Here is a 21,565-nt window from a genome sequence, read left to right as displayed (position 1 = left end):
AAATGTTAAAACAACCCATCTATACTGCTAATAACTTCAGTAAGATAGAATGCTGAAAATTACAGGACTTGATACTGAATAATTTATAAAGTGCTAATATTTAATTTCAATTCTTATTACAGTAATCCATGGAACAGGGTTGTGGCCTTGGTTAACTTTAACGCTATAAAACCATTACTTGCAATGTAAAATGAATGATGAAATAAAGATCTAATACACAGGAAGTTGTGAACTGAGATTTAAAAACCTGTGGTTTCCTTTCTGGAAATAATACCTGAGAATTCAGTGCAGACTGCTCTACTTATTCTTATGCGCCTTGCTTCTAAAACCTTCCTTCACTTTAGTACGGGGCTGTCTGGTCTGTGTCCAGATACAGCGTAGGCGACATTGGTGCTGTTTTGGTGAGAGTCGCTCTCATCGCGTGACTGCAGTCTGCTCCACACCCCACACTGGCCAGCTCACATAGCCCTGTGTCCACCCTGTGGAAGCATGGATGCCTCGTTTCCAGAACCATTGATTCACAAAAGTGATTTATCTGAGGCTCAACTATGAAGTTGTAGAACCAGGATTGGGGTGTCAGATTAGTTCTCTGTCTCTTAGCTTCACTACCCGAGAAGCTTTGGGTGTCTTTCACATTTACCTTTTGTGTTATGGAGAAAAGAGCACACTGTTAGAGGGATGAAAAATCTGTGCAGATGCTAAGTTCATCTTCCTGTTAATCTTGAGAAGATCTCTTAAATTCAGTGAAAATAAATATCCTGGTGTGAAAAATGTGGGTCTGAGGGATAGAGAAGTTCTACCTACACTACCCACATTGATGATTTTTGTTCATTTTGAATGATTACACTGACTATGCTAGTGCCTAACTTCTGCTACACAGTGAACCAAATTTACATACAGGCGTGGGAAATACATCCAGACAACTTTTCCATCATTTCTCAGAGAGTAGCTGGTGGATCTGAGACACAGGGTGCGCGCTCTGTGACTCAGAGTGCTGTGAGCAGTTCTGTTCACCCTGCTTCTCGAGGGAATGAGGGCCTGGGTTCTGGAGGCTCGCCTGGTGGGGTGAGGCCTGGGCTTAGTCCCCAGCACCATGGGAGTGCAGAAGGCGAGGCATCGCAGGGTGTGATGCAAGGGAACAAATGCCAATACAGGGCTACTTCTGTGCTTTAGAACGTGTATTTCGGGGCTAAAACTTTCTTTATGCCAAAAAGTACAAGATTTTATTCCAGCATTCAGCAGTTGAGCAAAGGAAGAAATTAACTGTAGTTGAACACCTTCTGTGGTTGGGATACTAGTCAGGCCTTACACTATGCATATTTAATTCTCCCTCAGCCCTGGAGGAGTAGCATTAGTGCATCTTGTGGGAAGCCTGGGGTCAGAATGCTCAATAACGCTCCTAGGCTGCAGTCCTGAGTAACCAAGCTGTCACCCAAACCGAGGTCTCCAGAACCTCTACCCAGGCCACCTCCATCCACCCAGGAGTCCGTGGACAGTCCACCCAGCTGGCACCAGAACTGCACCTTGGGTAGCTGGGAGCATGGAATCCAGTAGTCTTTCAAATACATATTTTCTGAGTGTGTTTTGAGAGCTAGCAGTTTTGTACAGAATAGGAAAATTTATAGATTTTAATTATCAAGGCAGTATTTCATTTCATCCTAGTTAACTGATAATTCATTTATTTCATATTAAACTTAAATGCTTAATTAAATGTAATTAAATTTTAAACATGTAATTAAATTAATTTTGAAAATGGGTACTTTACCATGTGAGATTTATTTTAATTTATGAAAAGCGTGTGCTCATTTCACTAAAATGAACTTTACTGGTTCATTTATAAAACAATAAAGCTAAGCCTCATAGTTGTCTATATTTCCTATAATTAAGGCTAGAGTATATAGCTGTGTCCCACTATCATATGTGAAAATAAATATATATAATTTCATAATTTCGAAAGGTGCTATTGAAAACATGTAAAGATATTTTTTCAGCAAGTAAAACTAAAGGTCATTTGAAATTTGCAGCAATTAATTTTAAATTATTGGTAGATTTGCCTTGGTAAAAATGTTCAAACATATAGCTTAAATTTTCAGATTTAAGCCTAGGCACAAAAACTTGATATGTTTCACAGTACATAATATTATTGAGACAGTTTTGATATTTCATTGTCAAAAATTGAATAATCTGGGTCACAAAATAATAGATGAGAAAGCTCATTTTTTTTTTTTGGTTTTTGTTTTTTTTGTTTTTTTTGTTTTTTTGTTTTTTCGGTTCCAGGGATGGAACTTGGGACCTTGTGCTTGCGAGGCAGGTGCCAGAACCACTGAGCTAAATCCCCGCCCCAAGAAAGCTCATTTGAGAATAATTGTGTAGTCTGAGAGTTTTAAATTTTGCTTTGTTTTGCATTTAACATTTGCCAAGAGGAGGGTCTGAGAGCACTTTGGTTTCCTCAGTAGGAAACCTCTTCCATCGATGAATAAACCTGCTACATAGGGGACCCACTGTGTGACTGTCCTCTGGGCTCCCAGGGCAGGCCTGACTGGGCGATGGATTGGAGAGGGCCCTTGAGGGACCTCAGATTTAGACCAAGTGATGAGGGCGGAGCCTGGTCACGTGGGGTTGAAGTCCTCACTGAAGAGCAGGAGACCCTGGAGTTCCCAGCCAGGCCCTGTGTGCACGCAGCAAGGCGGCTGGAGACCAACCCTGCTGCTACCGTGCCTTGGTCGTCCCGGCCCAGAACCGCTAGATGATAAACTCCTGATGATTCAACACCCCGTCTGTGTCTGCTGTGATGGCAGCCTGTCTTAGTCTACTTGTGTTTCTGTAGCAAGACACCTGAGATTGGGTAGTTTATAAAGAACAGAAAGATGTTGTCTCACAGTTCTGGAGGCCAGAAAGTCCAGGATCCAGGGACTTTGGGTTCTGTGGTCTGAGGAGCACTGCCTTCCACTTCCAGAGTGACAGCTGGTCCCTGCGGGCTCTGCCGGAGAAATACTGTGTTCTTGCATGGTGGAGGGTGGAGGAGCAAAGTAGCCAAGGGCTGTATAAATCCTCTTTTATCAGGGCATAATCCTATTTAGGAGGGAGAAGTCCTGATGGCTTAATTACCTCAAGAGGCCCTGCCTCTTCACGCTGTCACACTGGCAGCACTGGAACTTTAGAGGGACCCACTCGAGCACAGCGGAGTATTTCTGTTCCAGCTAATATTTCTCTTACATTGTAAAATGTTATATTTTAGCTATAGGTACTCTGCATCTTGAATTTTGAGTTTCCATAGAGTTGATGGTAAATAGAATGCATTCATTTTTATGTTTCTCTGAATTTCAAGCTTTTATTTTTACACGTTTATCCACACAGTGAACAGTAATTCTTTACTTTGGCTAAGTTTTGTACTGATTAAATTCAGTGAACTGAATTCTGAGAAAACCAGTTATCTTTCTAGGGGAATTTACAGGACAAGATCAATGGAAAGAGGATGGAAATAGTACTGAAGGTTTTAGAAGTCATTCTGTTTCTCTTTTCCTGCCAGGTTTCCTTTCCAGGTGAAATGGGACCTCCACAGCCTTCTGTAACATTTTCCTAGACCAAGTACAGTTGTGCTTCCCATTCACTCCTACTGATTTTTCTTCATCTTCTGTCAGAATACTAATCACATTACACTACAATTATTTTCTTTGTCGGCATGCTTGCTTTCCCCTCGAGCATTGTAAATCCTTGAGGAAAAGCGTTTTGCTTTCTTCAGGTGCTAGTGCTGGAGTCTAGGATGAAGTTGTCTGTATTTGATGAATTAATGCATTCTACAGCACTCAGATAACCTCAGCCTTTTTCTAATCCCAGTGTTCAGGAGAAACCAGCAACTGGGCCTGGGTCACATAGGAATGTATGGTACTTCAGAAATACTCCACAACTCTCTGAGATTGAGAAGCAGAGAACTGTAGTGTACTTGGAAGTCAGAAATAGAAAATTGATACTTACAAGAAGGAATCATGGAGCAAAATTTAACAAGACTAAAGTTTGCAACAAAAGTCATGTAGTTGTAGAAATATAAATTATGTTATTAAAAACAGATAGTTAGTGATACATTAATACAGAGCTCAGAACTGACGAAAAGATACGGTGTAATTGTAAATAGAGATTCTTGTCTAACTGCTTAGCTGCTTAGTAAAATTAAAGTAAAAATACAGAACTGTATCCTGAACTGTTTTGATCAATGAAGAGAAGTTACTTGCTTGTATGTTTATCTTTCTGTTTTCCTCCTTTTGTTCTTTAAGGGGTTTTATGGTTCACATCCAAATTGTCTTGTATTGAGCCAGGCATTTAGCTCAGTGGTTTTGCTGCCTGCTGCACAAGCGCAAGGACCCGAGTTCGATCCCCAGTACCAAATAAATAAATAGTCTTATGTTCATAGGTGGGGCTGTCAGATGTGATTGATCATGGAGTGCTGTACTCAATGGTGGATGGATTGGGATTAGATGAGTTCACAGTTGTTAAGAGTGGGGCCTAGTTGAAGGCGTCACTGGGATGTGAGGTGGAAGGATGTGTTCTTGTCCTGGGCTCTCCCTTCTCTTTCTGCTTCCTGGCTACCATGAGTGAGCAGATGTCTTCCACCAGGCCTTTCCACCATGCTGTTTCTGCCATGGAGCCAGCCAACCATGGACTGAACCCCCTGGAAACTGAGTCAAATAAATCTCTTCCTTTAAGTTGTGGTTATCAGGTATTTTGTCCCAAGGACAGGAAAGTGACTAAGATCAAAGGATTTAGAGTTCCACTTGGTGGCTCATCCTACTTCTCAGTTCATGTATGCATGCTAAAGACATTGGTCTACATGGTTTTGTTTTATTATCTCCAACCATACTCACCATCCTGAATCCTCATACCTTCTTCATAGACATCTCTCTCTCGTGTTTATGGGTGTCCTTCCAGCTTTCTATTCTTCCTTCAGTTAAGTAGTCTTTAAACCCTGACCCCTCTCTCCCTACACCCCCTCTCTTTACATTTAATCTGTCAAGTTTTATCTGCTGTATTTTAAAAATATATCCAGATATCACTTCTTGCAACCTTTACTTCTGACATGCTAGCCTGCATCACCACATTTCTTCCGCATTTCTTACCAGAACTCCTGGGCTATTAGTCTTGCTCCTTGGTGTCTGCAAGTTTCCCCTGGACAGACCTAATGAACCTGTCCACGCAGCACTGTCCAGAAGAGCTCTCTGCAGGGTGGGATGTTCTGATCTGTGCTAGAAAAGAGCAGCCTCTGGCTACGTGCCACTGGTGCGGACTGAAATGTGACTAGTGTGACGGAAGCGCTGAGATTTTATTTTGTTTTACTTTGCAAAGTAGGGCCAGGGATTTAGCTCAGTGGTTCCGGCGCCTGCCTCGCAAGCACAAGGTCCCAAGTTTGATCCCTGGTACCAAAAAATACCACACACACACACTTTGCAAAGTATCGGTAGGTGACTGATGCCTGTCTCCTTAGACATTCCAGTTTTACAACCCAAGTCAGCTGTCCTCAGACTGGCCCACAGCGTCTAAGGACTTCCCGCCCTGGAATCAGAAACCCGTGTTCTGACTGGGGCCCAAGTGGCCCGAGGCCCTGCCGCCTGGTAGTCTCTTTATCTCTCTAAACTCCCGGTCCTTGGGCTGGGGAAAGGGAAAGGGAATATTGAGAATGTTTGCCAGGTTCCCACATGAGAACTGAGCCAGTGCGGTTCACTGAGTAAGCCCAAGCACGTATCCAGCACTATTTACTGAACCTCTTCTCTGAATCTTAGCGCCCCTGTGAGACCGAGCACCTCCCAGCAGCCTGCCTTTATTGTTACTGTGCTACCCTTCCAACATGGAGCTTCAGGTCCAGGAGAAGTCACACAAAATTCTTAAAGAACAAATAAACAACTAGATGTGCAATTAAGAATTGTAGAGAACACTTTCCTGGTATATTTCCTGTGGGATACTTAACTGTAAGGCAGGCGGTGAGGGCAGTTTATTTCCGGCAAGGCCTTTCTGAAGAAAACGATGGTGAAAAGAGCACTAGTCTAGGAGGTCCTCTCTACAGGGGCACCGGGTGGGCTGTGAAAGGACAACCCGTGTTTTCTGGACCGGAGAGGCTCTTGAGGCTGGGAGGAGTCTGTGAAGGGTGAGCTCAGGAAGCAGGCAGGGATCAGTCGCTCTTGGGAGACTTGGTCATGGAGGGAAGGAGGAGAGCCGCACCTGGAAGGAGTTGGCAATGAGTGAAGATGTTTTTTCTGTTTGATTGTAAGAGAAAATGGGAAGAATTAACTAGAATGGGAATAGATGAAGATGCAGGTGAGGACGCTGCAGTCTCTGAAGTACAGACTGACCCTCAGTGAAGTCACAGGCACAGTCATCCTTGTAGCCCTGCAGTGTGGGCTCAGTGGGGAAGCGTCCACAGCCTATGGCCGTACCAGTCCGTCGGGTTGTGTGTCTGTCTTGCATCCATGCCAATATTCTTGGGTAGAAGCAGGGTTGAAATGCTGCCAGCTGGAGTCAATAGAAGTCAAAAGAGCAAAGGGGATTAAAGTGTTAGGAATAATGAACAAATAGATCAACAATAACCTTTAGGTGGAAGAAAAAGAATTGAAGACACCCACTGCTGATATGTAGGATGACTGAGAAGGGGCTGTGACCTGGTAAAAGCCTGAGGAAGCCAGTGAACAGAATGAGCTCCCAAGAGAAGCAGTATTGCTTGAGAATAAGACGCTTCCGTTAGGACTGTAAACCAGGTACAGGAAGGCAGACCAGCTCATGGAAGGCTGCAAGTCTAAGCCCTTCTTAGGTGATCTAAGAGATTCACAATATTAGGGTAAACAAGTACAATTTTTATAATGAGGGGAAGGATTTCAAATTAATAGGCATAGTCATTTCGGGATGTTATCGTGAAATCCATACCTCATATTTCACATCAAATTACATTTCTGAAGAACTAAAGATTCAAATATAGTGAGTGAAATTATAAAAGTAATGGAAGAAAATATGAAGGGTTGTCCTAAATAGTTGGAATGGGGAAGTAAATGTGTATATATCTAAAACCAAATATGAACATCATTCTCCAATCAGAGGGACCCAGACTCTTCGGAGAAAATGACCATGAAGTGCTATATCCCATTTAATGATAGAAGAAACCACAAGTACACACTGATATAAATAAATAAGTAATGTAAAATAATCTGAAAATGTGTTCAGGAACAAGACACTTAAACAGCCTCAAAACACCTCCATACAAAGTATTTATTAACTACAAAGGGGAAAAAAAAGAATAATTCCATAGTGAGAAGATGGCAGATATCACCTTGACCAGGTTAATGAAGCAAATCAAAGTTATGGAGCACCTGGTAATATGCTGTAAGAAGAAAGTCAGTGATATTTGGATATTTCTACCAAGAATGCAAAATTTAAATTGTTTTTTAGTTTCTTTTGTTACTAGTATCTGTTTGCAGTACATAATTACATTCATCTTGGGGAATTGTTACCTATGCATATCACTTCTTAACCATTTTTACTGGCCCTTCCCCTTCCTGCCCAAATCTAAGCTTAAGAAACAACAAAGCTGTATTTTAAGTCAAATACAGGTGCAGAAGTGTCAAGATCTTCTAAGTCAAGGAATCCAGCCCTAAGGTGGCTGAAGAGAAGACAGGGCAGCTGTACGCAGCGTGTGATCCTGACCTGAGTTCCTTTGCCACATGGAATGTTATGAGACAAGGGGCAGAACCAGACAGGAGCCTAAGGGTCAGGTGACAGCATTGTCATATGAGCTGGCTGTATTGTTCTTCTAGAGGAGGATGTCATTTGCGGGAATCACACCCTGAACATTTAGAAGTGATGTTGTCATGTCAGTAACTTACTGTCAAGTCAAACAAGAAAGTTTTCTTTGTTCTGTATTTTCTATAAGCTTAAGATTGTTTCAGAATTTAAAAAATTGCACGTGTGTATATATTTCAGTAAATTAAGACATTTTTTGAATTGATACAAAAAAGCTGAGGACTACAAAATAGGCAAAAGATAGATATCAGGTCTTGTAAGAACTGAATGAAATAACTATTGTTTTAAGAACAGTACAAGACAGGAGATCATTTCTCAATAAATTTTGAACACAAGCCACAAAAGAGGGCCCAGCATTTAGCTCAGTGGCACTGCGCCTGCCTTGCAAGCACAAAGTCCTGAGTTCCATCCCCAGTACCAAAGAGGGGAAGCATGCTTTTAACAAGCCACAAGCGCATAGGTAACAAAAGCAAGAGACAGCTTGGTCTATATAAAAAGTATTTTCTCAAAAAATGATGCAGAACTAGCCATTATCATCACTATTACATCATGAAAATGTCAATGCAAAGAAATATCATTTTGTACCTATAAGGTTCTAGAAAAACAAAAGCAATCCAACTCCCAAACTTGTAGGAGAGAAATTATAATGAGAGCAGAAATCCATGAATTTGAGACTAAAAGAATGACAATGATCAATGACTGAAAGAGTGGGTTCCTTGAAAGGATAAATAACATTGATAAACCCTTAGCCAGTTTTGTCAGAAGAAGGAAAGAAAAGATCCATATTAGTGCAATTAGAAATGAAAAAGGTAAAATCACAACAGACACTACTGGAATCTAAAGCACTGTAAGAAACTATTTTGAAAATTTATATTCTAGTAAATTGGAAAATCTGCAAGAAACAAATAAATTCCTAGCCACATATAACTTACCAAAATTGAACCAAGAAGATATAAAATCCTCAAATAATCCAGTAACAGGCAATGAAATTGAGGCAGTTAAAAAAAAAAAAAGTACCAACTAAGAAAAGCCCAGGACCTAAAGGATTCACTGCTGAGTTTTACCAGAACTTCAGAGAAGAACTGACACCAATATTTCTCCAACTCTTGCATGTAATTGAAAGGAGAGGAACTGATAAACTTGTTCCTTGAAGCCAGCATGACTCAGGTACAAAAACTGGGCAAGGATTCATTAGAATCATTTCATAGAAAACTATAAGCCATTATCCCTAATGAACACAGATGCAAAAATCCTCAGCAAGATACTGTACTGGAAAACAGAATCCAACAAATCATTAAAAAGATCATACATCACGACCATGTCAGCTTCATCTCAGGGAAATAATGATGGTACAACATATGTAAATCAATAAATATATCACATAAGTAGAAGTAAGGATAAAAATCACATGATCTAAATATATGCAGAAAAAGCCTTTGACAAAATCCAACAACCATTCATGACAAAAACCCTGATGAAAATAGGAATCTTAACACAATTAAACCTATTTATGACAAACCTACAGCCAACATCATACTAAATGGAGAAATATTGAAAACATTCCCTCTAAAAAAAGAAATGAGAAAAAGAGTCGATTCTCAGCACTGCTCCTCAGTTTAATACTCAGAACTTTAGCTAGAACAATCAGGCAAGAGGAAGAAATTAAAAGGATTGCAACTATTTCTATTTGCAGATGTTTTGATATCATCACATATTTCAGATAATAATCCCCTGCACTGGAGATAATAAAGAAAAATCACTCATGTTAATTATGGGAATGTTAAGTTGTTAACAACAAAAATGTATGAAAAGTGAGAGTGTATCTCATCTTGCCATCGTGCCATTTCTAGGAATTTATCGTGAAGAAGCCAGCACAAGTTAGTAGAAACATATGTACACAAGTGATAATCATAATTGTGTGTCATGTTGAAAATCCAGAAATAACATTTCTCACTATGGAATAGTTGACTAAATTATGTTGCATGCAAACAATGGAAGAGCTTGTACCCCAAAATGAAAGATTTATTTTTGAAAATTACAAACCAGAATATAATATATACTAAAATATGTAAGTTGTATAAAATGGTCAGTAGTATTCATAGTAATTACGTCTAAATGTTTGCATTATGGACAATTTTTTATAATTTTAAAATTTTTATTAGTACAAGTTCATAGTACATAATGATTACATTCATCATGGAGAGTTGGTATATACATGCAATATGTATCTTTTTAAAATTTTATTTTATTGGTACATTTTAGATATACAATATAATGACATTAATTATTGGAAATTTGCACCTTTACATAATCTCTCTTGGTTCTTATTCTTTCCCCATTCCCCTGCCCTCCCTTCAACCCCCTCCATTCCTCCCTATTTACAAAGATTTTGTTTCCATTTTTTCATTTTCTCATATTCCATTCCCTTCTTTCCTTTCCCCTACCCCTCCCAATTCCCCTTCCCCTATTTCACATTATCTGTTATACCTTTGTATTTTTTTCCCATTAAGTTTATTGGTACATTTTCGGTATAAAATACAGTTACATTCATCATTGGGATCTTGTACCATGACATGAGTATCTTGGTTCTTTTTTTTTTTCCTTCCCTTGCCCTCCCTTCACCCCCTCCACCCTTCCCTATTTGCAAAGACTTTTTTCCCATTTTTTTTCCTTTTCTCATATTTTTTCTTTTCCCTTTTTTCCTTACCCTACCCCTCCCACTTCCCCTGCACCTTTAGACCTTTTCTTCCTGTTGCACAATATCAGTTATACATTTTTTAAATTACAATATCAAGATCTAGGAGATATTACCACAGATTTTACAGAGTTTAAAAGGATAAAGAAAGCATATTGCAAACATCTTTTTTGAAATAAATTTCACAATTTCTAAGAAGTACCTTGGAAGATAAATTAATGAAACTAGCTCTGGAGGAAATATAAAATTTGAGTAGCACCTATTAAAGAAAGTATATTCCTAGCTTGAAAACCTACCTATATGACAACAGCAGGCTCATATGCATTTTAACTGATAAATTATATCAAACAATTAAAGCAAAAAAAAGAAGGAACACTTCTCCCCTCATTTTAGGAACTCAACATTGTGCTAATCCTAAAACTGGATAAAGATAATAGAAGAAAAAGGTATGAACATAGATAGAAATTTGTTTAACAAAATAAACTATTAGAAGTCAGATCTGGCAGGATGTATAAAGTGGCCTTGTTTTGGGATGGCAGTGTTGGTTCAGCATTGGAAGGAAGATCCACCCCCAAAAGTCATCATTTAAATAGAGGAAAGGAAAAAGCCATATGATCCTGTCACTAGTTGGAGAAAAAGTATTGGACTATATTCTACAGCTGTTTATGGTAAAAGCTATCAGGAGACTAGAAGTAGAACAGAACCGTCTCAACAAATTAAAGACACGCACTCCATACTTCCAGCGAGAACACCTTATATGAATGGAGAAGATCCAATGCTTTCTCCTCAAGGTGGGGAAAAAGGGCAGATATGCTTACTCTTTATCTGTCCATTAAACTTTGAAACCTAGTCCCCACCAAAACAGTCTGGCAATAAAATGACACAACTAGGATAGGATTGGCATGGCAGAAGCTAAATCTTTATATGTAGATGAAATGATCATTACAGAGAAAATACTAAGAAATCTCTAGGAGCCCCTAGAACTTGTACTTGAATTTAGCAGGATTAGAAAACACAAGGTATATATAAAAATTCAGGTCTGTGTATACTTGCTAGAAATGAAGAATTGGATATTGAAATTTAAAAGTTATGTGGGAGTACAAAGACCTAGAAAAGTTAAAAACAAAAACAAAAACAGTGTTGGAAGATGTTTATTACCTAATTTTAAGACTTCTTCTAAAGCTACAGTAATCAAGGCAGTGTTGGTGTAAGGAAAGACATATAGATCATTTGAATAAAACAGAGAATCTAGAAATAGAACCACACATATATGGTCCACTGAGTTTTGAAAGATTATTTAACATTAGCATTTTATAGAATATAAACTCAATTCAAGAGCCGAGGAAGAGATAGTGTTTTCAGTGAACGGCACTAGAACACCTGGTTTCTGTATATAAAAAATTAACCTCAACTCTTTTTTTCCATACATGAAAATAACTTGAAGGGATCTATGAACCTAAATAAGAAAGCCTAAAAGTATAAAACTTTAAGAAGAAATTATAAGGGAAAATATTTATGAATTCAGGGCAGGCAAGAACTACCTAGGATACAAAAACATGATGTATAAAAGAAAAAAATTGATAAATGAGATTCCATCAAAATTTAGAACTTTAAATTACATCTTTAATTAAAATGAAAAGTAGACCGTATTTCCAATGCATGTAACCTATGAGCAGAATATATAAAGAATTCTTAGAGCTCATTAATAGACAACCCATTTAAAAAGTAGACATAAGAAGATGATAAATAGCCAGTACAGCACAAGGAATGGTGTGCAACTCTAGAATCAGAAAAATACTAATCAGTATAATAACAAGATTGAATTATACACTCATTAGGGAGATGAAGTCAGAAGTTTTAAAAGCCTTGTCATGACTTTTTCTTTTTGTTGGATTCTCCCCCTTTGCATTTAATTTGTCACGCCCAATGGATTCATTCTGCTGGGTTTCCTGGGGTTGTGATCCTCATTGTCTTTTCCTAGGGTATTGTCTAAAATTTTTTGGAGTGCCGGTTTGATATTCATGAAGTTCCTGAGGTGCTCTTTATCATGAAAGTATCTTATTTCTCCATCCATTTTGAAAGAGTTTTGCTGGGTACATCAATCTGGGTTGGAGGTTGTTTTCCTTTAGGGCTTGAAATACATCAGTCAAAGCTCTTCTTGCCTTGAGGGTTTGCATTGAGAAGTCTGCTGTGATTCTGATGGGCTTTCCTTTGTACGTGATTTGTTTCTTTTCTCTCACTGCTTGTAGAATTTTATTCTTCTGTTGGATTTCTGGAATCCTATTATATGCCTATGTGTAGATTTTTTTTGATTAAGGCTAGCTGGAGTCCTATATGCCTCACTTATCTGTATGTCAAGTTCTTTTCCCCTCCTTGGGAAGTTTTCTGCCATCACTACTATGAACAGTTTTTTTATGTCATCTGCACTCTCTCCTGTTTCTTCATTGACTCCAATCAGTCTTATGTTATTCTTCTTTGCATCGCCTAGCAGCTGCTGTATTGATTTCTCATGTTCCTTTACAATTTTAAAGCAATTTTTCTTTTCCTCCTCACTAATTGCAATCTTATCTTCTATATGTGAAATTCTATCCTCACATTGGTTCATTCTGCTGCGCAGACTTTCCATGGAGTTTTTAATCTCTGGGAAATCTGTTTGTATCTGTTTTATGGATTCCATTTGTTTCCTATGTTGGGATTCCATCATGTTCCTCAGATCCTCTATTTTTTTTATCTGTATCCTCTCTAGATTTATTAATCATGTCTTGCACCATGAGCAAAATCGTTGGTGTTATCTGAGTAATTATTTCTGATTTCATTTTTCCCAGATCCTCTTTTGTTGCCAGTTCTGAGAGTCCAGGTGGTTGAGTATTAGATTGTTCCATCTTGTTTCCTTTTGGGGTTGCTGTAGGTGATCCAGAAGTCTGTTTTTGAGATTTGTTTACGTGTCTTCTTATTTACATGGGAGAGGGTGCTTCTGGCGCCCACACGGCTTACCTTCTCTGCTCTAGGAGCTTGGGATGGTGGTGGGGGAGATTCTTTCTGGGTGCTGGGATGGGCTTACCTTCTCTGCCCTAGGAGCTTGGGATGGCAGCGGGGAGCTTCTTTTCGGGTGCTGGGACCAGCTGAGCTTCTCTGCCCTAGGAGCCTGGGATGGAGGCGAGGAGCTTCTGGGTGCTGGGACCAGCTAAGCTTCTCTGCCTTAGGAGCCTGGGATGGAGGTGCAGATCTTCCTTCCGGGTTCTGGGACTGGCTGAGCTTTTCAGCCCTAGGAGCTAGGGATGGAGGCAGGGAGCTTCCTTCTGGGTGCTGGGACCGGCTGAGCTTCTCCACCTTTTTAAAATTTTGAGACAAGCTTTTGCTCAGACTGTGCTCAAACTTGTGATCTTTCTGACTGAGCCTCCCAGCATGCTGGAATCATAGGTTTGCAGCACCATATCCTGGTAATATAATTTTAATTTTTTTGTTGGTTTAAATCCATGTAATTTATTAGGCCATTCCTAGGAAACCAACAGAGTACATATTTGATATTGTAAAATAATCAGAATTTTATGTCACTATTTAATATTTTACCTGTATCCTGAAGACATTATAGTCAATGGAAAATTTTCACTCAAAATAAAAGTACTTATACGCTATACACACATTTCTTCTCATATTTTCTGGATTCTGAGAATCATGCAGTTCAGAACAAGCTAATGTGCTGCTACCGTAGAAATACGTTTTTAGTACATTTTTAGAATACATCACAATTTTTCTGTTAGAGAATTACTACAATTCATTTGTATTTTACAGTCCTATTCAGAATAATATACCATATCTTCAATAAAATGTATATTTATGGAGCCTTCGAAAGGGAATAACAAGATGTAATAATCCTTTATTTTGTTAAAGAATATATTTTATACACATTACAAAGTACTTTGCCCTGTTATCCTAGGCTAGTTGCCATGTTACAGCTATTAAACTCAGATCAGATTTCCTGCTGAATTTCTAGTTCATTCTCTGGTTTTTTATTTTTAATTAAATTGCTACAATTTAGATGTACATAATGATCACATCCATCATAGGGAGTTTGTACCTGTACATGATAGATCTTCATTCTTCTTTTTCCCCTTCCCCTCCCCTCCCTTCAACCCTTTTTGCCCCCTTATTTACAAATATAATTATAATTTTAATTTTAGTTTATAGTCTCAAAATATTTTCTCCTGTTTCCCCAGGAGTTTTACATTTTTTAATTAAAGATAAGTGCTTGAAATTTTAAAGGTAAAAGTTAGAGTTCTATTAATTATTTTTATATTCCTTATACTGTGATAACTTGAAAGACAAATTGTAGCATCTCAAGGTAGATCATTTTAGTATAAGAGTTTTCAAAAATTATGAATCAGGCAAAATATAGTTTACATGATTAAAAATATGCTGCCTTTGGAGCAGGTTTTAGAAACATACTTGCACTCACCTAAGCTGTGTTAAATGTTCGGACACATTAATAAGGAGGCCTGGGTCATATTTGTAACTGGGCTTCCTTCTTACCAACTACTATAACTAGACTAAGGAGCACACACACAGAAAGAAACATCCTCAAAATGAAAAATTGTTAATAACAAATCCACAATTTCAGATGAAAATAGATTTATTTCAGGAAAATATACATTACATATTTTGTTTTTGAGAAGGTCTTGCTATATAATTCAGGATGGCCTTAAACTCACTAAGTCACTCGGGCTGGCCTCGAACTTGTGGCAATCCACCTGCCTCAGCCTCCTGAATGCTGGGATTACAGGCATCCACCACCACACGTGGCTCATTATTATCAATGTTAATGGAAAGAAATGTATGGAGGTTAGCAGTGCTTAGTATTTTAGTATCAAAACATATAAATGATTTTAGTCTTAAGTGATTTAATCCCAATGTTAATGTTAACAATAGATACACCTAAATAAAAGGACCCCCCATTTTGTCAAGGCTGTTATTTTCCTAGAACTGTAATTAGTTGGAGAAATCGATCTTAATACCTACAGAGCTCTAAGCATTGTTGGTGATTGGATTTCCTTCTGTAGAGATTAAAGAAGAGCTCAAGATGCACTGGCTCTGTGTCTTTGTTTTGTTCCTGTCCAAGAGAGCACCCTATTCTGCCCAGCAGTGGAAGCACAATGGAGAGACCATCTTGGGATGGGGGAAGGTATTTGGAGAAGAGGTTAACGCCCCAAATATATAAGGCACCAAACAAGTCAATGGCAAGATAACAACCTAGTTAACAAATGAGCAAAGGCCCTAGCAGACATTTCTCAAAAGAAGACAAACAACTGGACAACATGTCTGTGAAAGAATGCCGAACACCATTAATCATCTGGGAAATGTGAATTAAAATCACAATGAGATCATCTTACACCTGTCAGAATGGCTATTATCAAATAGACAAAAGAGAAGTGTTGGGGGGAAAAGGACCCCTGTACACTGTTGGTGGGAATTATAAACTGTTACAACTGTTGTGGAAAACAATATGGAGGCACCACAAAATTTAAACATAGAGCCACTGTATGCAGCAGCCCCTCTTCCTGGTGTATGTCTAAAGGAGATCAGATGATCGTTTTGAAGGGACACCTGTTTATTGCAGTGTTGCAAAAGCCAAGAGATGTAATCAACCTCAGTGTTCATCAACAGACCAGTAAATAAAGTGGTGGGCACACAACTGAATGGTCTTTACCCTTACAGAACAAAGGAAATCCTATCATTTGTGACAGCATCATACTGGAGGACATTGTCACATAAAATAAGACCGGCACAGAAAGACAGTGCTGCAGGAGCCTCTGTTGTTGTTGTTGTTGTTGTCGTCGTCATACCTTATTGTTATCATCATCACCATTATTTGCAATAATGCTGGTCTTGGATAGATGTATTATTGGTATTTTGGGAGGTGCTAGGTGTATACATCCTCCTTGAGCCCTGTAGTAACATCAAATGGTGGGCTGGAATTAGTTTCATAATCAAGAATGTTGGAGCAAATTTCAGCCCCTGGGGGAAGCTAGTTGAGCAGGATAGGAATGTTCTGTACTGCATGTGAACACTACACTGTGTTTTAAAAGTTGAGCTACCTACAAATTTGTGTTAAGATATGAAATAGTAACAAAACTGCCCTGGTAGAATATGACTTGTAGACACGCTTCCTCAGTTATGAAAGTGGAAATATGTGTCCACCTAATTGCCTGTATTCTCGCTGAAGATGGAGACATAATTAGATGAAAAAAGCCGCTGAGCCCTTCATCACCTCCAGCTGTGCAAAAGTCACACCCCTTTCCTGTTTGTTTTTGTAGGATAAGCACTCTGGGGTTGGCCGGGGCTGACATGGCATAGATACAGAAGTGCAAGTACGTTTGTGCTGAGCCGTCCGCCACTGCTTCTGCACCCAGAAAGCTCCATTTCCTGCCTTTGTATTTACCGTAGCCTATACGCTTCTAATTCTGTTTCATTATTTGAAAGTATCATTTTCTTCCCATGCGACCGCGTGCCCGGGGTCACCGTCTGCAGATGCTGCTGTGCACTCGGGGTCCTGCATGGTGCTTGCAGCCCGCAGTGCGCTGTGTCGGTGCCTAACAGCTGTGCCCCAGAACTTTGGCTCTGAAGGTTCACGCCCAGACCTAGCGCATGGTCGTCCATATGCAGATCTTAACTTCAGCCAGAGTAAGGCAGATTTTCTCTGCTCTGGTTAATTTTTCTCTGAGATTTCATAGTACTTGTGAAATATTTTTAAATTGTAACATTAATGCTTGTTTTTCTTGTGGGCAATAATTTAGGTTGTCTTCATAAATTCATAATTTCCTTGATTGTCTTTTAACAGAGAAGTGGATAAACAGTAACTTTCATGGCGATTCCACCCACCTGTCTTCATGTGTCTTAAAATATCAAGCTTCTAAATTACTATCATTTTAGCAGTTTGTTCTAAGGAAATTAGAACTTGGAGGATGAGCTCTGGAGATTAGGACATCGATTCAGGTGTACTTGGCCTAGCAGCTCATTAACTATGTGTTAATTATGTATGATTACTCCTGGAAAGCTATAGTGGCTTCGCCATTTAGGTTGCTTCATTAAATCATTAATTTTCTTGGAGGTAACCAAGCCTGACATAATTAAGTCATCCCAGTCTCCACAGATTTTTGTCTTCCCATGATGTTGAGAGCACTGAGTGAGTTAAGATAAGGCGTGTGGCTTATTCCCTTTTTGTATTGATTTAGACGTTGGCATTATTTATACTAGTTTGACACGTTTGCTTTATGTTTAAGTACTCTAATGAATGTCTGTCTTGTAATTGTTGACTTCCTGTTTTAGTAGCTTTTCCTCCTTTGTAGCAGCCCATTCATGTGTCTGAACCACTTCTCCCAACAGCCACTTGACCCATGGCTACATGAAGCTCCTTGAGTTTATCAAGAACATCATTTCTGAGGAAGGCTTTGATGGATCCAATCCCCAGGTATTGTGTTCTTTCAGAGCCTTTTACAGCCACGCAGAGTGTTGTTTTCAGACCCTCGAGGGGCAGGCCCAGGAGTCTTGGAGAAGCACACAGTGCACAAGCCGCTGTCAAGCGCCAGCCGTGTGAATGGAGAGACAGGCGGCCTCAGCCCAGGAGCGCCTGAGCCGTGTTCTCAGTGGGTGCTCAGAAGATGCACACTCATTGTCAGCACTTTTCCCAAATACCTGTTTGTAGCCTCTGGGATTAATAAATAGCTGCATTTTGGAAATGATTTTTAAACCTGCAACATTGGTACATTTCTATGTAAATCTTTTGTTTCTGTCAGGCCTTAATTTCAAATTACCTTATGTGTAAGAATTATCTTGAAATTTTATCTTTTGTTATATAATGTTTTGCATTGTTTCAGTGAATAAATGGATTTTTATTTGCTATTTTAAAATGTTTTATAGCTTAACTCTTCTCTGTAGTTCTAATTTTAAATACTTCTTCTACTTCACACTAATAAAGATGTTCTGGTTAGTTTACCTTAAACAAAATGAGGAAAATTATTTTGAGATATCATGCCTTTTAAATTTTTCCCCAGTGATTTAGTTGTATTTGCAACTGAAAGATCCATGCCTCCGTTATTTTAGCAGAAGTGTTCCACAGCACCATTATTTTTATTGACAAAGACAGAAGCCAAAAATCTTATTTTTGGCATTCTTAGCTATATTTGCTGTCAACTCATAGATTTTGAAATATTCTTATAAACTTTACTCCTGTAGTTAACAATTTCTCCATTAGAAAAGAAATAATTTTGAAATTTGTTCCAACTAACAGTTTCATAGGAGGTCGGAAGCACTGGTGTGCGCCTGGTGACTGCAGGTACTCTGATGGCCTTTAGCTCTCCACAGAATGTTGTCTTGCTTGTGGCTCTACCCTGGCTTGAGCTGAGGCTGTGGGTCCCCTGCCCTCCCTCCGCTGCCAGTGCTTGTCTGGAGAGGTAAATTGGTCCCTGACAAGCACCTCTCCCCCTTGCTGCAGTAACCATGGAAACAGGCATGTCATAACAGTTCCTGTGGCACAGTGTGCGGGGCCACTGCTTGTGCAGGATGGAGACACATCTTCTGAGAGCGAGACATTTTACAGAATGCAGAAGAGGAGAGACAAAAGCAGAGGCTTGTGCTCACACACGCGCGCACTCTGAGAGCATGCAGCTACACCTAGGAATGCTGACTAAGTAAGCGAGCATTGGAATCGATGTTTTGTTGTCTTGTTTAGTTGAAAATGAAAAAGGCACCATTGTCAAGAAGCAATACTTTTTTTCTTGAAAATCGATAGACAACAAACGAGCTATCTTGGTTCTCTGAACTATTGACAGTCATAAAAATTGAGCAGGATGGAGGTAGGCATTTCTGTGGTGAACACCAAGAATGCTTGACATTTTCAAATCAAAATAAACCAATAGGCTATTATAAAAGTACACTTCCAATTTACTAAAACTAAATATAGTTAATAAATTTCTATACCATGAAATTACAGATTGTACTGCTTGCTGAATTACTGAGTCTATACATTGGTCTTAGGAAATTTGGATGAATTTAAGAAGGCATTTATCAAGCAGTCCTTTCAAAAGTATATTCCCAAAGTAAAATTATATCCTGGCACTGAAAGAAATCCTACTTTTTAAAAGGAAATTTTTATCTTATTTTATCACTGCAATTCCAAATAAACTGAACTAGTTGTAGACAACAGATAGACATACAGTCTGAGCAGACTATTATAATCTACCTCATCACTGGCTTTCGTGGTAGGTGATGTTGGTGCAGCTCATCTGTAAAGATGTCTGAGGTGGTGCTGTTCACAGATTGCTGGCACCACGGCACTATAAAAGCAAATGGGAACAATTCGTTTTGCTTACCATACTAGATTATGTTAGATGTTCTCGAGGAAGAGATGTATTTATTGTGCAGGTGTCAGCAAAAGTTTTTTTTTTCAAACCTTATCATACCACACAGTGTGGTCACTGCTAGGTGGTGTGGCAGAGGAAGGAATAAGTGTCCCAAGTGACCCAGGACACTGCGATTCTGTCTTTGTTTTCCATTTGCCACCATTGTTTTTAAAATCTTAACTACATCTCTTGCATTGAAGTATTACATTCAATTATGTCCCAGTCTGCTGTGTACCTCCTGACTTAGATGTCTTCTCACTCTTTGACTTAATATTCTCATTCTTTCTGTTCGTGTGTGTCAGCGTGACTGAGCTTCTGTCCTTCTCCTGACTCCTTGCTCTGAAGCCTTTATGTTTTCACGGTACTTCTTGGTACATAGTAGGAGCTGGGGACCATGGGCTAGAAGGGTTAGAACACCCTGACCGGTCGTTTCTGAAGAGCAAGTGAGAACAGCACAGTGTCGCTATCCCTCAGCCTCAGATTGCACTCTGCGATCGAGATATTTTGTGGGAGGTACTGAGGCTCTTACTCCCTTTTCCTGAATTGCTCTTCCTGTGGAGAATCTAACGTAAGTTTGTCAACATGAGCTAACAAGTTCAGAAATGACAAAATGGTGCCAGGGATGTAGCTCAGTGGTGCTGCCCCTGGCCTGGCAAGCACAAGGTCCTGAGTTCAATCCCTGGTATCAAAAAAAAAGACAAAATGAACCTGAAATTTTTGCCATGTTACTTAAATTTTGAAGTTCTAAGTAATAAAAAAAGGAGTATCCTCACATATTTTACAGATACCTTACTCAGATTTGCAAGGAACATATTCATATTTCCAGGATATACCTTGGTACATCTGTTTGCTTCATTTCACTCAACTAATGCAGAAATAGAAATAAAACAGTGTTCACGGATGACCAAGATCCTAACATCAGACCTCTTGGGTGGTTGTCTGTCATAACTTCAACACCATCCAAAGAGGATCTTGGACGAGCTTCCTTGACTCTTCCTTATTTCAAGTTCTTGGTGACAGGACGTTTTTTTCTGATGAAGATTCCTTTTTCTGTTATTTCACTTTTATAGTCTGTCGAGGCCTTCGTATATTCAAAGAATTGTATGGAATTAAAGACCAGTGTCCCATTCTATCCTTTTAACTTTAGAAATGGGTAGTAGTTGACCCTCTGTTCCATATGCACAGGTGCAATGCACAGCAGTTGAAAACACTTGAAAACTTCTCCTCTGTGTACACCACAGACCTTTTTCCTTCTCCTTAGTCCCACACAATACATTTAGATCATATGAGGTACACTGCATTAACCTAGAGGTGATTTAAAGCATCCTGGAGGGCGTGCCTGGGTTCTGTGTCAATTCTACAGCTCTGACATAAAGAACGGACTCGCATGTCCACCAGTGCTGGCGTCCTGGCATTGCTTCTCTGGGTACCAGGAGGGGCTTGCGGGTGGTGCCCAGGGTCATAGGTCTGCCTCGTTATGCCGCCCACCTTGTTGGGCTCTGTTACTTGTCTTCTAAGCACTGCTCCCAGGGGCTTACCTCTTCTAACGTTTGAATGTATTATTCATTCTCCCTACTTCCCATTTGTCAATAAATTCTGCCTGAGAAAATATACAAACTCAATTTCCATTTGTCTATCAGAGAAATAGATACGTCATGATGGACCATAACTGATTGTTAATAACAGTTACGGGTGGTAT

At 39.3% G+C, this 21,565-nt stretch overlaps 1 protein-coding gene across 16 annotated transcripts in view; it reads left to right on the top strand.

Annotated features, from left to right (window-relative positions):
- Elp4 (elongator acetyltransferase complex subunit 4) overlaps window positions 1-21,565 on the top strand; it is a 193,394-nt gene that overhangs the window by 47,033 nt on the left and 124,796 nt on the right. For all 16 annotated transcript variants that reach the window (XR_015451326.1, XR_015451325.1, XR_015451323.1 and 13 more), the window contains exon 6: window positions 17,852-17,936. Coding sequence is in view for 12 of the 16 variants with exons in the window: in XM_087211214.1 (XP_087067340.1) it covers window positions 17,852-17,936 (85 nt within the window). In the remaining 4 variants the exon portion in view is untranslated. The remainder of the gene's footprint in view (window positions 1-17,851; window positions 17,937-21,565) is intronic.

Source organism: Heterocephalus glaber, unplaced genomic scaffold, assembly GCF_053883595.1.
Source record: "Heterocephalus glaber isolate CG9 unplaced genomic scaffold, H.glaber_assembly_v1.0 deba00001428, whole genome shotgun sequence".
NCBI lineage: Eukaryota > Metazoa > Chordata > Mammalia > Rodentia > Bathyergidae > Heterocephalus > Heterocephalus glaber.
Note: the sequence above shows the minus strand (reverse complement) of the source record. Positions and strands in the feature narration are given on the sequence as shown.